General features: G+C 30.5%; 1 protein-coding gene across 2 annotated transcripts in view; it reads right to left on the bottom strand.

The window, feature by feature from the left end:
* COL11A1 (collagen type XI alpha 1 chain) overlaps nucleotides 1-18,723 on the bottom strand; it is a 218,994-nt gene that overhangs the window by 143,962 nt on the left and 56,309 nt on the right. For both annotated transcript variants that reach the window (XM_007977793.3, XM_007977794.3), the window contains exon 5: nucleotides 2,929-3,057. In XM_007977793.3, the coding sequence (XP_007975984.1) occupies nucleotides 2,929-3,057 (129 nt within the window). The remainder of the gene's footprint in view (nucleotides 1-2,928; nucleotides 3,058-18,723) is intronic.

Here is an 18,723-nt window from a genome sequence, read left to right as displayed (position 1 = left end):
CTTGTAAACATTTTTATTACAGAGAGGGTTTCACTAAGTTGGCCAGGCTGCCACTGAACTCCTGACCGCAGGTGACCCACCCGCCTCGGCCTCCCAAATTGCTGGGATTACAAGCATGAGCCACTGCGCCAAGCCAGCACATCTTTCTTTCAGAGCTTATTCACTCCTGGTTCTCCTTTATCTGCACAGCTTCCTCCATGTGGTGGTCATGAATATACTCAGGACACTGCTGAGTGTATATTGCAATATATATATATATTACTACGTAAAGCCTCATAACATATTTTTGGAGACAAATCTCTCTCCTCACTATGGAATTCTAAAAATGGCTTGAGACAAGTAGAGAGGAAATAACTAGTTATAATCAATCAGACAAATATATGCAAAAAGACATGCAGTGATGGAATAATTTCAACTTTGTCGGTATTCTAACAGAAATTACAGTAGGTGAGGAAAAATAATCTTCCAGAAATGTCATGTCTGTTCTTACTTAATTTGTAAGAAAACTGGTGACATCAGTTAAAACCTGTGCATCTGATGAGAAATATAATGTATGATACACATTAAGTGAAAAGATAACACATTTGGAAAGCTAATTGTTTTTTAAATTCCTTTATAAAAGATTGTCTGTCACTTCATTTTCTGTTTTCATCCTTTTTTAAGAAAGAATATCAAAAGGAATCCTATAGATTTAACATCTAATTTTTTATAAGACAGGAAGATAATTTCACTTGATCAGAAAACCTCAAATTCATTATAATTTTAATATTAGCTTGTCACGTATTTAAATGGCATTGTGTAGTTTCAAATAGAATTAAAATGTGATGATATTATGATTAAATTAAAATCTGCCTACATTATACATCTCTTACTCCATGGTGATGGTTGTCAAGTTGTGTCAAGCATATAACAATGTGAATCTTAAGAATGGATTAGGATATGTTATTTGAGGATACTAAGTAGACAAAATTATAAGCTGAAAAAGCATATGGGTTGATCTATAAAAGAAATTGACATATTTATTAATCTAAATTAGAATAATAAACATGCAATACCAGAAGTTTATTAGTGAACAATTAAGTAATATAAAGTACAACATGTATGACTGATGCTCCATATTGCACTTTATGTTCTTTACATATTGACGACGAACGTTGCATTATTAATTTATATAGGTAGAAGCTCTGAAGATTATTAATATGCATTTTATCATATAATGACATATTAATGGATATAGTTTAAAATTACTATAAAGACTACTTACTAATTTGATTGATTAGTTTTTGATACTGGTATAGATGTTTATCTTATTGTTGAAGGATCAACATAATTTAGAGTTAAAGAAAAAAGTGAAAGCTAATTCTTCCTTAAAGAAAAAACTTTTTCATTATGACTTATTCAATTTTTAAAGAGGTAAAAATGCAATCTATGATTGCATTACCCAACCAGATTGTGATGCAGTTTCTGCTATAATGTGCTGTTTTTCTCATCAAATACTTCTAGTAAAACTAAGTTTGACATCTCAACAGAATGTTAAATATACATGTCAACAACTAACATGGTAAAAGGCAAGTTCATTTTTAAATGAACTTAAGAAGATGGATACAAATGACCTTGATAAAATAACAGCTTACCTGACATAATAGCATTACAACATGGGAACAAAACACCTCAAAGTGATATATTAAGATTGCAAACCTCCCTTCTTCCAAAAATTAGAGCCATATCTATTGCTAAAAAGAATAATATGCCTTATCTTTCTTTATAAAGGAGCAAAACAGATCTCATCAACCTTGAAAATGAACAGTAAATGCTATAAATTTTAATATTAAGTCAGCACATAACCTCTTAGATATAAAAACACTAAATCTGATAATTATTTTATCTATCACTTCAGAATTCACGGAAAATATATTTAGTGAATCATGAGAGAATAAAAAGAATGAAGTAAATGAGAAATATGAAGCAGGTAAATAAAATATCCCAGTAATTGATCTTTACACTCTCATATTTGCCTTCCTGTTGGCTTCTTAAAATTTTACCCTGTTTTTTAAACAAAAACTTATATTAAGTCATGGAAAAGATCAGTGCAACAGAATTCACTGTTAAACATTAAAAAGTAAAGTAGTGTCAAAAACATATTTCTAGCATTTAAAGTGTAAAATCCAACCTTAATTCACATGCAAAACTAACAATCAGATAAAAGATTTTGACTCATTATAAACAGTAAAACTCAAATGGTGGCACCTATGAGTACATTTAAAAGGAAAGTACTTTCTATCTGATTCATTTTTAGAACAGTTTTGATGTTTCCAAATTTCTACTTCCTTTTTAACACCTAAAGTCTTGAGGAAAAAATCCAAAAATACAGTTTTGCTCCCAAGTGAGGCTTAAATTCCTTTCATTTCACATGCTTTTAAATTTTCCTATGAGAAATGTTTTCTTTTTTTAAAAAAAAAAAAACTCTCTAATTATTCAACACAGCCTGAAAACTTTAAGGTAGTTCTAATGTCACTTTCTCATTTGCATGAATTGCCAAAGGTCTAGGGAGATGGCATGTACACCAGAAAATATGTCACTCTATCTTGAAGCTGTGTTAATTATTTAAATGCTAATGGTCGAAACATCACTCTTAGAAATTATTTTCTTCTCACCCCCTCCAAAATGGAGTATGTGCATATACACAGTATACAGGTGAACACCACTATTTCTAATAAATTTATGTAATAAAATGCTTAAACAGCAAGAAAACAAGTACCAAATATATTCAAGTCACTTTTTTTCCTGGAAATATTACAACACTATTAAAATACAAAGCATAGTTTAACTAAAATGGAATAAATAAGTGTAAGTTCAAAAACTGTAAACTGCACTGCTATGTCCGTATCACTGAAATACAGAGACCTTCTCTGGTCTTGTGCTCCTCACCTCATCTATCTGAGGTTCCTGAGCCTGAGCAGCCTTGGGTGCTGAAGAGTCACAGTCTGGACTATAATGCTCACAGTAGTCATATGCTGCCTTGGGGTCACCTGTGATCAAAAACTGCTGGATGTCCCCCTGCAAAAAAAAAAATAATAATAATAATAAATAAAAAACACACAGACACAGATGCAGTCAGCATATTAAAGTACACATATACCAGAGTCAGATGTATTCAAGACAATGTGTGGTTTATTTTTAAATATTTGAAGAAGAAAAATGACTTATATTTCAATGTTAGGAAGAGTCTTAAAGGATTGAAACATCTATTTTACAAATTAGCTGTAAATATTGGGCTGTTATTCTATGTTATCTTCTGGCTCAGGAAATCTACACTACATTCATTCCTTTGTTAAAACTCAGTTTTACTTCATTGGTAGTTTATACTGCATGGTAGAGGACAAATATAATGTGGGCAAAAGGCTAATTTTAAAAGTCAACACATTTTAAAAACTGTGCATATATAAAAACAGTAACAAAATTCTAATACTAAGTAAGTAAAAAGCTCAATAAGCTTAAAAGGAATTATTGTTAGGAAATTTATATGAAATTTTTAGAGTAAATATATAGATCCAACTATTATGTTCTGTTAGAAAAATCAGTATCAAAAGGAATCCCTACCTACAAAGATGAATGAGAAACGAAGACACCGGAGAAATCCAAATTAAAAATAAAAAAAGCATGAGTTTGATGCATTTATATTAAGGAAAAATAAAGGCGTTCCTAAGGATACATTAAACATCACCTATCAAAAAATCTGTGTTATTTCAATAAAATCAAAATATTAGTAATACTTAATAATAGAATTACCTAAAGAGTTTTAATTTCAAGAGATTTGGAAACTGCAAACAAGAGAAAAATCCAAATATTCTGCTCTTGACATAATGTGACTACTTCCACCTGGACCTTATTTCATCATGAAACTAGTTTAATATAAATCTGTGTGTCATGACCATATTAATTCAGAATTACACTCAGACCTAGAGGAATATCTGGGCTGATAGCCATTTAACTTGAGCATTCGAGTCTCTGTAAGTTTGAGCACATACATCTGATGCATAAAATTCCTGACTCCATATTTAATAATTTAAAAGTCATTCCAGTTTTCTCTGCATCTTACCAACAGGGATTATCTAGGACTTGATACAAATATGGAAATTAAATTACAAATATCTTTAAAAATTAAAGAATGTGGAATAATTCATTCTACATTTATACCACAATATTTATTTATTAACCAATATTTATTGAGAAAGTATTATACACAAAATATTGAACTTGTGGGTGTAGAAACACATATTTGATGTAATCTTTGCTCTTTGGAGAGCAAAACCAGTGGTTAAGAATATTTAAAACTATAGTATAAGGTGGAATAAAATTAATAACTTGAAAAGATATAACCAAATAGTGTGAGAAGTGCCAAGAAAATAAGTTAATTAGCTATTTAATTAGAATTAAGTATAAGTTATTTAATTAGAATTAGGTTATTTAATCCTAGCAGACAATTTTTTATTTAATACTGTGGTTACTACTTGTGGTGTGGTACTTATTTTTATTTGTATCATTCTTTCTTCTGTCAAAAACTGTGTTCATTCTCACCCTTAGAATTAGGATTTAGTTTTAAGGTTCAAAAATTTATATTTCTATGCTTACATTTCTCTTTTTTAAAAATAACATATTCATTGAGCTTTTCACACTATTCAAATATAAAATCAATTATAATGGATTTAATTAATTCACATATAAAATCCATTCTTTCAAAATTTACAATACAGTGGGTTTAGTACAGTCACAGCATTGTCCAACCATCAGTACTAATTGCAGAAAAATTTCATGACACCTAAAAGATAACCTGCAACCAGTGGTAGTCACTTTCAATCCTTCCCTTTTCCCAGCCCCTGGTAAAAATTGGGCATTTCCTATAAATTCAACCATACAACATGTGACCTTTTTCAATTGGCTTCTTTCATTGATCATAATGTCTTCCAGATTGATCCATGTTGTACCATGTATTAGTACTTCATTCCTCTTTTCAAGTAATATTCCCTTTTATGGACATGCCGCTGTTTATTAATCAGTTTCTGGAAATTTGAGTTGTTTTCATTTATTATTTTGCTATTTGTTTTCTACATTTTACGCCTTTGTATTAGTATTACGTTGTTCTTCCATTACTGCCTTTTTTGAGTTGAATAGTTATTTACTATTTTAAAATTTTACTTCTCTTATGTTTTTACTATAGCCTTATAGATTTGTTAGTGGTTACTCTTTTTTTTTTTTTTTTTTTTTTTTTTTTGAGACGGAGTCTCGCTCTGTCGCCCAGGCTAGAGTGCAGTGGCCTGATCTCAGCTCACTGCAAGCTCCGCCTCCCGGGTTTACACCATTCTCCTGCCTTAGCCTCCCGAGTAGCTGGGACTACAGACGCCCGCCACCTCACCCGGCTAGTTTTTTGTTGTTGTTTTTTTTGTTTTGTTTTGTTTTGGTTTTTTTTTGTTTTTTGTTTTTTTTGTATTTTTTAGTAGAGACGGGGTTTCACCGTGTTAGCCAGGATGGTCTTGATCTCCTGACCTCGTGATACACCCGTCTCGGCCTCCCAAAGTGCTGGGATTATAGGCTTGAGCCGCCGCGCCTGGCCAGTGGTTCCTCTTAGAATTATAATTAATTTATTACAATATTTTTCAAATTAATACTTACTTCATGTCAATCTTACACAAAAATGTGAGCTTATGTAGCTCTAATCCCTCCTTCCGCCTTGTAACTATTATTGTTGTATAAATTACATCTTTATATACTATAAGCATATCAACACAGTTTTATAATTATTGTTTTATGCAATTTTGTTTTTAATCTAATAAGAGAAGTATTATAAACAAGCAGCACAATCTTTTATATTTACCTCTCCCAGATAACTGTACTTGCGTTCTTTATTTGAGTTATTGTCCAGTAATCTTCCATTTCAATCTAAGATACTCTTTACATTTCTTGAAAGGGAACTTTGTTAGTGAATATTCTTTTAAATATGGGAATGTCTTAATTTTCCTTTTTTTAAGAGATGGTGCCTTATTATGTTGTCCAATGCTGTTATTGAAATCCTGGACTCCAGCTATCTTCCGATTTCAGCCTCCTAAGTAGCTGGGCCTATAAGAGCAAGACACTGCACCTGGCTGTTTCCTTTGCCTTTGAAAGTCGGTTTTGCTGGCTATAAAGTTTTTCGTTGAAATCTTTGCCCTTTGCCGCCAGAATTGTGAATATGTTACCCTACTACTTCATGACCTCCACAGTATATGATAGGGAATCAGTTAATAATCTAAACGAAAATCCTTTATATGTTGTCAGTCACTTCACTCTTGCAATTTGAAGTTTCTCTCACTGTCTTTGCTTTTTGATGTTTATGATGTATCTAGATGTAGATTTTACAAGTTTATCCGATTTGAAGTTGTTGAGAGTCTTGAATGTGTAGATTCATTACTTTGTTAAATATGTTTTCTGCCCTTACTCTTTTTGGGACTCCTATCATGCCTATTTTGGAATGTTTGCTGGTGTTCCGCAGGTCTCAGAGGCTCTGTCAACTTTTTTGAATTTTTTTTTCTTCCCTTCTTCTCATTGTAGATGATATCAACTGATTTATCTTCAAGTACACCGATTATTTTGTCAGCTCAAATTCTTTGTTGAACTTATCTAATCAATTTTTCGTTGTATGTTATACTTTTCAACTACAGTACTACTATTTAGTATTTTATAGTATATATCTTTATTGCTACTTTCTATTTGGTAAGACATTATCATACTTGCTGTTAGTTATTATGTTTTTTTTTCATTTTTTTAACATATCCATAATTGTTCATTTAATGTCTTTGTTGGGGAAGTCCAATGTCTGTGCTTCTCAAAGGGCAGCTCCTCTTAACTGCTTTGCTTTGCTTTGCTTTTTACTTTGTATGCCACATAATTTTCTTTTTCTTTTTTTTTTTTTTTTTGCTATCTCATGATGTTGAAAGCTTTTATGTTGAAAGTTGAACGTAATAAATAACAACCCTGAATTCAGATACTATCCTCCCCTTCCACCAGGCCTACTGTTATTTTTCTTTATAGTTGTTGGTGCTTGTTTCTTCATGTAGTGATTTACTTGAAGTAATTCTGTAAGTCAGAAGTCTTTGCTGCTTGTGGCCAACGAGGTCTCTGTTTGGTTAGGTTAATGATCCGTAAATGATTAGACTGAGATTTCCTTAAATCTCGGAATCAAATGGAAACAATTAGTATCCCAAGAGCCTTTCTGTGTGCCTTGGTAAACACTTTCAACACTCCTACAGTTTACAGCACTGTCTTAGCTCTCACTTTTTGGCTAGGTAGATCCTCAAAGTCAACCATATTGAAAATAGCAGGGCCTTCTCCTCAGGTCTTACCTGGACAGGCACACAGGTCTCCTAGATCATCAGATTAACATCTGAGCTTTTCAAAGCTCCTTATGGACATCTCATTTTAAATCATCTTTTTAGTGTTTTAACCTGATCCCCTTTTGATCCATATTTTGACATTTAAATACTTATTGCCAACTACCTGAATAATCTTCATCTAGAATGTCTCATTATCACCACAAAACTGAGCAATATTACACCACAAAAATGATTCAAAAACACACATCCACTAATAAAAATTGTGCTGACATAAATGAAATACTATGTTTATTCATCTTCATGATAAATTTTTGCTGACTTCAGAAATATCTCCATTGATAACTTAGATTGTGTTATATTTATGCAAGTTTTTTAGTCATTTTATTTATCATTAATTCATTCACTCATTCAAATAGTGCTTTTAAAAGTACATGTAACATACTAGTATGTCCAAGTAACACCCAAATAAGGAAATGCCTTCTTTAATTTATGGTGAAGCATAACATAAAGCAAAAGTAGAAAATATTCATCTAGACAACCATATTTAAAATCATCGTATTATTAGTATTTCTAACTTGAAAATATTTATTTTTACATGTCATGAGACAATATAAATAATTGATCAATAAAATTAGTTTCTGAGTTTTTTGGTAAATTATTTTTAAGTAGGAGCATCTCTAATATTGTCTAATACCTACTAATTTTAAATAGACACATAGCAAATAAATACAAGTTCTTAAACACATACCAATAACATTTCTCAAATTCCAACTGAATAATTCAGAACACTGAGTAACCATACCTGAATTGTAATAAATGAAAAATAACAAAGAGAAATTTGAATACAAAATTATTAACATTTAAAAAAAATAAGGAGGCACTATTGAGTACATGAGTATATGAACTGAGTAATGGAATCACCGAGGGTTCAATTAGAAACTCTGCTTCCTAAATTTTCTCCCAGCTTTGCCATTAACTACTTGGAATTGTGCATCACTTAATTTTATCATTTGTAAAATGAATGCACTGAGAGATAATACCTAAGTTCCTCTCCAGGAATAGAAATTCTGGAATTCCATACTTAATTATATATAAATTATAATGAATCAAGTGATTTTTTGCTGAAAAACAAAAAAGTTGCTATCATATATATGATATTTATGTATATAAATATATTATATATAATATAAATATATATATGCATCTTATATATAAGTATATAGTACTTTTAAATAATAAATATTTTTAAATAATGCTGGTTTCGTAAGTACTTGCTATTCTATTTAAAGTCCTAACTTCACTAAATGGAATCCTGCCAACTTTTCCACTATAAATTCTTATTTCAGGGGTTTAATAGTCATAAAATATACTAGAAAGGAACAGGAAAAATTCAATAAAAAGCTTACAGTACTATTTTTCCCAGAAGGTATTTTATAGTGTTTTATGTTAATCATATGACATGTTTTAATACAGTATGTAAACAAGCTCATTGTGACAGAATGAACTATAAATATTTAGATTCAATAGTGCCATAAAAATTTTCACAGCTAAAAAAGATAAAGTTATTGAGTAAACTAGCATCTTTAGTATACAAGGCATCCTCCTCCTTTAACGATCCACAAAACCAAGATTAAGGTACAGTTGATACAATTACTTTGTGATCTCCAGCTGTGTGAACTGGGTTTATACTATAGTGTTTGCCTATAGACAGTATACGTATAGAGCAAAAGCCAATAAAATGTAAGAAAATTAAATAGAAACTGTCTATACAGATGATGTTCTTGTGAATGTCACATGCATTACAAAATGATCTCACTATATTTCTTATCAATACAAAGTATATAAGTAATAGCATACTTTTAAAACCAAACAAATAATGCACATATGCTAACAATTTTTTGCTCATTTTTTTACTTGTGTGTGTGTGTATTTTATATATATAATATATATTATAATATACAGCTATGCCTTATATATACTTTTATATATAAGTGTATATATACTTATATATATGAGTGTATATATATTTTATATATAATATATATTATAATATACAGCTATGCCCTATATAGACTTTATATATAAGTATATAATATACAGTTATGCCTTATATAGACTTAATGTCTATATAATATACATAATATACTATATTATATATATTTATATATATTAATTATATATTATAATATATTAAATAATATATTAATATATTATCATATATTATATTTATATATTATATATTATATGTTATATATTATATGTTATATATTATTATATATACATTATATATTATATATTATTATATATTATATATAATATATTATATATTATTATATATTATATATTATATTATATTATATATTATATATTATGTATAATATATTATGCATAATATATTTTATATAATGTATATATAATCATATATAATATATGATGAATAAAATAATAAAATATATTATATAATATATAATTACATATTACATATATATTTTATATAAAATATATATTTTTCATGTATTATGTATATAATATATAATTATATGTTATTATATTACTATATATTATATGTAATAATAATATATTATTTTATTTCATTTATTTATTATATTATATATTATGTAAACTTAAAATATTTAATTATATTATATATTATGTAAACTTAAAATATAAAATATAAAGTCTATATAAGGCACAGCTGTTCAATTTTCTGTGCTATGAATGTAATTACATAATGGTCTACAAAAATACACAAGTAAAGATAAATTTTGATTTTGTGTGTGTGTGTGTGTAAAGAATCACATTTAGTGAAAAAGTATGGTAAATAATACTGGTCTAATGTCTTAAGATCACATGTCAATGTGCCAGTGTTAAGGTTCTGAATTTTCAGATTGAACTCCTTGTCTTATGCGAAGCCAACCAGTGATTGGTTGATGTTAGTTCTCAATCTGAGCATCCATTGAATTGCACAGCAAAGCAGCTGCCTCTAGAGAATGCGCAATGAAAAACCAGCCTCTGATAAGCTGTCTTCTTCAACTCCATCTGATTGAATAATGTGACTCATAGATGGATTATGTGTTTGGAACTTAATAGGATCAACAACAAAGGCAGAAGAAATTTAGATATAACTAAAATAGTTAATGCAGATGTTGAATCAGTGCTCAATTACAACTGAAAAATGATCACCTCTCTTAAATTTTAATCTTACAACTGGTGGCTGTACAATTCCACAAGGCTTTCAATTCTACTCTGAATCTTGCAAGATCTAAACTTTTAACATTAACATTTAAAGTTCTTTATTCTAAGAGAGCAATTTTTGTAAGATCTGGAAAATAACACTGTAACAATTGACTATATACCTTATTAAATTACAGAAGTATCTAGGATTAGATATTTAATCTCCCTCAATGCTAGAGTAAATCACACAGCTATACTTTTGTTCCATAAAATCATCTAGATTCCATTTCCTATAGTTCATTCTTGTCTCCATTAACTTGCAACATATAGGTATCTCAGTGAGAATGAACATTTTTATGAAATGGCTCTTGGAAAAATATTGATGATTTGTTACAAGTAAATGGGAGTTCGCCTAATGAAGGAGATGGAGGTAAAATGCATTAAACATAAAAAGCATCTTAAATGAAACTTCTGAAGGATGAAACTGTATGATGAATTCAGAGACTTAGGGCAGGCGCAGTGGCTCACACCAGTAATACTAGCACTTTGGGAGGCCAAGGTGGGTGGATCACCTGAGGTCAGGAGTTCAAAGCCAGCCTGACCAACATGGTAAAAACCGTTCTCCATCAAAAAATACAAAAATTAGCTGAGCATGGTGGCGCATGCCTGTAATCCTAGCTACTTGGGAGGCTGGAGTCATGAAAATCGCTTGAACCTGGGAGGTGGAGGTTACAGTGAGCCAAGATCTCGCCACTGCCACTGCACTCAGCCTGGGCGACAGAGCCAGACTCTTTCTCAAAAAAAAAAAAAAAAAAAAAAGAGAGAAATATATATAGTGCAGCATAGTTAGAGGGAAGGACTTATATGGTGATAATAAGGAGTGAGGGTAAAGAGTAGATTTTTTTTAAGTTAGGAACCAATTTAAAGAAAAGCCTTGTATGTGAACTGAAACTCAAAAGACGTTATTTGAGTGTCATTTGAGGACTCTGATCAATGAAATAGGTTGACCAATGTTGTACTTTTTAAAAAATCACTTTAACAACAAAAGGGAGGATAATTTGAAAGCAGCCAGTTTGGAGTCAGAGAAATCAATTAGAAGTCTATTTCAAAAAAGTGTTGAGAATTGAAGCCAAGCCCGCCATGGTAGGAATAGAGTAGATGGAACAGACAGTAGATATATTAGTAAAAAAGATATCTGTGAGATTTGGAAATTGACTGGGTGCTGATGATGGATTGAGACAAGAATGATAAGGAAAGATGGAGCAAAGTGTTACAGAGAACGTAGAGCAATTCCGCAGTTTCTCAAGTAAGCAATGGTAGGATGGCAAAGCCATTTATTCAAATGGAACTACAATAAAAGGAAAAAATTGGAGGGACAATCTCTTAAGTCTAAGTAGTAGAATAATAACTAATGGTCATTTACGGAGTAAGTTCAGTGTTTCATTTAAGAAAGTAACTTTCATTTATTTTTGCACTGTATCTCTCCTAAACCTGCAGACTGTCGGATTGCATCATGGAAACCAAACCATGTTTCAAGAATCAGTAAGAATCGGCAGAAAATTTCCCTTTGATCTGACAGTCCATACTTCTTTCTGTAGCAATTTTATACTCATTTTTTTCATTGATAATCAAGAATAGGATGAGCTTGCCCAGACTGAGTGCTAAGGGTTAAATTGTGTCCCCTCAAATTTGTATGTTGAAATCCTAATTCCCAATACCTCATATTGTGACTGTATTTGGAGACAGGGCCTTTAAAAATGTAATTAAGGTTAAACAAAGCCACTAGGATGGTCCTGATTCAATCTGACTGGTCTCCTTTAAGAAAGGATTAAGACACAAACACACAGAGGAAAGACCATATGCAGACACAGGGAAAGGACAACCATTTCTAAGCCAAGGCAAGAACCCTCAGATGGAAGAAAACGACTCTATCAACACCTGGATCTTGGACTTGTAGCCTCCAGAACTTTAAAAAACTAAGTTTCTATTATTTAAGCCACTGAGTCTGTGGCAATTTATTATGGCAGCCTTAGAAAACTAATACAAAACAGTTAATACTAGGTTGTTGTTTTTTTTTTTAATTCCTCTCAAGTTCTGTCTTTATAACAGAGCAAAGGTCACTTCAATTGAAAAAATACAAAATGGATTTGTTTATTTATAACAAAAGTAATAACTGACTATATCCAGAGTCCAGTATTAAGTAGATGCTGTAGAAATATTGGCTGCTTTACAAACTATCGCAAGAACGGAAAACCAAACACCGCATGTTCTCACTCATAGGTGGGAACTGAACAATGAGATCCCTTGGACTCGGCAAGGGGAACATCATACACCGGGGCCTATCATAGGGAAGGGGGAGAGGGGAGGGATTGCATTGGGAGTTATATCTGATATAAATGACGAGTTGATGGGTGCTGACGAGTTGATGGGTGCAGCACACCGACATGGCACAAGTATACATATGTAACAAACCTGCACGTTATGCACATGTACCCTAGAACTTAAAGTATAATAATAATAAAAAAAAGAAATAAAATAAAAACTTTGTTTAAAGTACATATGAAAACCGTGCTAAAATTATTCATTAAAAAATAGAGGAGTAAAAAAAAAAAAAAAAAAAGAAAAGAAATATTGGCTGATTTAATTTGGCAAGTAGCTAGAACACAGGGTAATCTGAAGTTATAAACCAGACAGAATCATCATCACAGACACCCCTCAGTCCACTGGAGATAACAGAAAGTAAGAAAGGTAAAAAAGCATCATTCCAAGTACAAATAAATAATTTAAAGAGAACAAATTTTTTAAAAATATCCATAAATAGTCTTATATTCAAAATACATTTTATTGTGCTAGTAAAAGATTAAAACAATTTGTTTGTATCATTAATTCCATCTAATAAAGTTATATTGTAATCCTACTTCAGGTCAACAATGGAAAACAAAAAATGCTAGAAAAACATACTCCTAATATTTGAACATGTGTGTATATATTTATGTGTATTCTAATTATATATATTATATAAAGAGTTCAAATATATAGTTCAAAAAGTATATATTCTGAGATTAATCTCAAAATATATATTAAAGTATATATTCTGATAATCTCAGATTGTATACTTTTGTGTATTCTTTGTTACATTTTATCAGTTTATGTTAATGTGAATCAAGACTAAACATGTTTATTTCTTGTTGATGGAAGGAAACTCTTATGTAAAAATTTAAATTAAAATTCTAAAAAAATACTTAGAGATGATTCTCAGATTACAAAAAGATTCTTCATATCAATGTTTCTTTAAATAATTAACATTTAAAGTGTTACCACAATTTGATCCCCTTCCCAAAATACATTCATCTGATATATTTTAAAAACATTTGTTGTGCAAAATATGATTGAAATTAACATTTAAAATGCTAAAGAGGATTTTAAAACAAAATGAAAATCATTTTGAGACCTCTTTTTAAAAAATCAACTTGAGAAAAAATATTCATATGTAAGGAAACAGGTATGTAATATTTTTATTTTTCTTTAACTTTTATAATATATTTTTACATAATATATTCAAAACATATAATTTCAATTTGTAATTAATATAAAAGCTATTATTATTCCTACTAAGTTTTTGAAAGATTATATATATTTTACATTTATAGCACATCTCAATTTGAATGCTAATTATTAATGAGAAATTCTTAATCAGTATTTATTTTTAATATGCTTTTTAAGTTTTATGTTTTATTTTGAATTGACACATAGTGATTAACCTGTATTTTAACACTTAGATTCAAAGGACAAGTTCATATAATTAATATCATTGTAAAGGTCAAATATGACCTTTGCATTAGGTATTACTTTCATTACCTGTTTCACAAAGTTAACATTAGAATTTGACATTTACGTTTTATTTCATAGTCTTTAACTTGGCAGTAAATTTTAGACTTAATTTTAAAGTAATTGTTATTTTTGGAATATGAAAGAAATTATAGACCTTTTTCACTATTTCATAAAGAGTTAACAGTTTAACTGACATATTTATTCCTCCAACACAATATCAGATATTTGGGTATCAGTTTTTTACATATCAATTTTTAGCATCATCCTTTTTTTATTGCCTGTTTTAAATCTCTTAGAGAAAATACCTGTCAGAGAATAAAAAGAAATAATTGGTAGTTGCATTTCTATATATTTATTATTTTAATTTTATATAGAATGGTACTATCCCAGAAATAACAGATCTTTTAAAAATAATCCCTTATTTTTACTCTGTTGCAATCCACTATAACAATGAATGATACATTCATTCTTTAGAGAACTGAAGTCTCTTTTAATATAAATTGGCTACTTTATAAAATATGTAATTCTGAGAGGACTTTTAAAGTATGCATATATATGTATAATATAATCAGCACACCTTTTTTTATTCTGAAAACAAAAATATTTTTTAGTGTCAAATGTGAAAACCTCTTTTCTCTACAAAATATAGTCAGTTTGTACCTTGAACATGTAATATTTGTTGAACAGTAAACGATGGATGACTTACTCATAATTGAAAGCTAGAATTCCCTACTGAAATGGGTATATTTTGGAAAAACTATTTTGATTGAAGGCAAAAACAATCTGTTATACAACATTTTTGTATAACAATATTGGTTTGTTATTTTAGGAAAAGCTATATTTTTCCCAAGACAAAATGTTTTTCTTTTGTATGTGTTACAAGTTAATAAGCTAAGAAATATTATAGATAAGATAGTAATTATATTTCTCCTATAACTTTTAATTCTAACTTGCACAAGGATTTTAACAGCCAGATTACTATGAGAATATTTGTCTTTGCCTGTTTACTGTCATTCGTCTATCCATTAATTCAATAAATATTTATGGAGACAAAGTATCACGCCAACACTATGAATAGGAGGAAAAGAAACCTCCTCTCCAATACTTATAGGCTTGTTATTGAGATTATTATACAGAGATACATAACATATGAGACACATATTTCTTTACTACCTGTTATATTCCAATTATGAAGATATAAGAAATTTGAAATAACTTTCACCTGAGAAAATTAGAGGATTTATCTAGAATTTCCTGGCATAATTTATGTGAAAGTGGTCAGTTTTTCTTCTAAATAAAGGCATACTTGTTATTCTCTGTTGGCACCTCAATTCCTATTACTAACATTTCTGTCTTTTACTCTGTGCCTGAAAGAACCTGACCCCTAAAGTCTGCATTACCAGACTCTCCTGCAGATTGGTTTCCAGAACAGACCATGGAAGCCACCACCAGGAGTTTGGAAGTTGTGAAGGGAAAAGGGTTGGCATCATTTACCCCCATACTTTCCTAGCTTGTCACAGTAGTCTGGGACCCCTATCATTATTGATACCGCTAAAAGTACTTCTACAGAACTCCAGCTCCTCACTGAGTGCTGTACCAGTATTTCCGCCCCTTGCCCCTTTAGCCCTCAGGAAGATAATGCTAATTACTAGATTCCCCAGCCTCCCTGCTCAAACTTCTGAAACCATCTAAGGAAAGTTCTGTTTTCTGTGGGAACTCAGAGCGACTCAAAAAGAATATGAGAAGTTGGGGAAACACTATCTACTTGAAGACCTAAAATAGAAATTGGTATCATGTATATAAATATATTTATATCTCTCTCTATATATATAGATTTATATATGAGAAATACAAATACATCATATATATGAAATATATATAATATATATATCTGGATGACTGAACAGTAAGTTTAAGGATGTGAATAATCAATATGTGTGTCACATGCCAGGAAGGTATAGCACCTCTACAAGACAATAAAAAGTATAGTTTATAGACTTGACTCCTTACTTAACCAGTCAATCTATTTTGTTCAATTAAATTCACTGGAATATAAACTTCATGAGAGCAGGGACTTTTCCATTTTGTTGTCTGAGATTTTCCCAATTCCTAGAATAGGCCTTCTCTTAGTGGGTACTCAATAAATGATCAATAAATAGATCTCCTGACCAATAATTTATTCGCCATTGAAAGACTATTTCAACACCTGTAAATGAAGAAAGAATACTATTTCCTCAGAAATTCTAAACACAACTAATATAGATTTAAGCGGTTTATAAACTGTAAAGTATATATAAATGTAAGATATTTTGTTGCAGTGTTTGGAGTCAATTAAAGGAAAACAAACCTTTAAGTGGCAGACTTCTAGTTACAATTTTTCTAAAAATAAGTTCCAGTTTCAGGAGTCGTAAAGTTATTATTCTATAAATCAAACACATGAGGAAAATGTAATAGAAATAAAAGAAAAATACATTTAGATAAGTAGCCTAGTATGTGCAGTATAAAATAAATAGCTTAACAACATTCTATACTATTTTCATAAGATAGCCCCTAGACCCTAAAACTTCTGCTCACATTTGATATTATAGCTTTCAGGAAAAGCCTGGTGGCTCTTTGCAGAGTTTCTGATTGCATATCCAGAAACAAGGTTGAAATTAAATCTCAAATGTGGCATAAAATTCTTAAGAAGTAACTACCATAATCAGAAGATTAATTGAAAACCTATGCTTCCTATCTACTTATAATTCTGAATTTGCCAAGGCATTGACTCTCACCATTATTTTTTCAAACATCCCATACAGTTAACGATTCCTTCTCATCTATTTTGGGTGGTAAAAGCAACTTGCCAAAATGCTTAGAATTTTAGCGTAATTGAAAAATGCATCAGAGATTGCATCTGAACCATAATTCAAAGGAAAAAATGAGGGAAACCATATAATCACAGACAGAACTGCTTCCCACACAGCCCTTATATTGCGCAGAATCCCAAAACTAGCTTGAGAAACCAGCTTTGAGAAAATTAGCAGTGTCTTATATTACTTGAATGTACTCCTAATTCAATATCTACTTACCAAGTGCTACAGAAAATGCCAAAAGTTGGATAAAACACTACCATAAAACTGTATATTTATCTTATACTTTCTATATTATCAATGCTAAGGATTCTTACAAAAGCATAACTACCAATATGGCTCTGTTGCATAAAATAAATTTAATTAATTAAAAAGTTAGAAAAAGGTAACAGATCTTGCTTCCCACTTCCTTGCCTGCTATAGATGACCTATACCCTTTGAATTAATAAGTGCTAGAAAGTATATTTATTCATCCACTAAAAAATGCAAGTATTACATGTCAGGTACTATTTTAGATTTTGTGGACACAGCACAAAGCTCCTGATTTCTAGGAGCTTATATTCCAGAGGGAGAAACAAAAAAAGAAAAATGTAATATGTCAGAAAGTGATAAATGCTGTAAAGAACATAAAGTAATAAAGGATAGGGAAGATGTGTCAGAAAGTAGAATATTCTATTATAAAGTGGGATCATGGAAAGTTTCACTGATTAAGAGACACAGAGACAGAGACACCTGAGGAACTGAGGAAATAAAAAATGCTATATCTAGGGGAGAGCATTCCAGACAGAAGGACTGATAAATGTCCAGGCCCACAGCACAGGCAGCCCCAAGGCAAGGGATTAATTAATATATTCAAGTGAGGAACACCTTGTGAACCAACAATCCACAGGTAGCAACATGGAGAGGAGCCACTGATAACGTCTGAGAGGAGAGGCAGAGGGTGTGGTATGGGTCACATAAGATCCTGCAGACTATTGAAATAACTTTAACTCCAAATGAAATCAAATGCTGCTGGCAGGTTATGAGCAAAGAGGTGGCACAACTTCATTCATTCATTCATTTGTTCTTTTGGCCAGGTGCTACTTGACAGAAATAGACTTGCTTTTCTGTTTGCTGCTTAGAACAGATGAAACAACAAAAGCAGAAAGATCAATTAAAAGGCTTTTGCAATTATCCAAGGAATAAGTAGTACTAACAGTTATAATAATAGACAATACTTAGTTGGCACTCACTATTTACGTGCCACTCTTCTAATAACTATATATAGTCAAACCGTAAATAGAAATAGAGTAGTTTATGCTTTAAAAAACATCAAGTTCTTAAAAAAATTACTTAAACAATAATTTAAATAATATAACAACATTCTTACTACATTTCTTTTAGCTAATAACAATTTCACATTAACTGTGTGTTTACTCTAAAACTCAAGAAGTGTAGAAAAGATGGTGAAATGATTCTTTGGCTCAGGACAGTCCCACAGTCTTTTACTAATTTAAAGC

The sequence above is a fragment of the Chlorocebus sabaeus genome, chromosome 20 (assembly GCF_047675955.1).
Source record: "Chlorocebus sabaeus isolate Y175 chromosome 20, mChlSab1.0.hap1, whole genome shotgun sequence".
NCBI lineage: Eukaryota > Metazoa > Chordata > Mammalia > Primates > Cercopithecidae > Chlorocebus > Chlorocebus sabaeus.
This window is presented reverse-complemented; position numbering and strand designations above follow the sequence as displayed.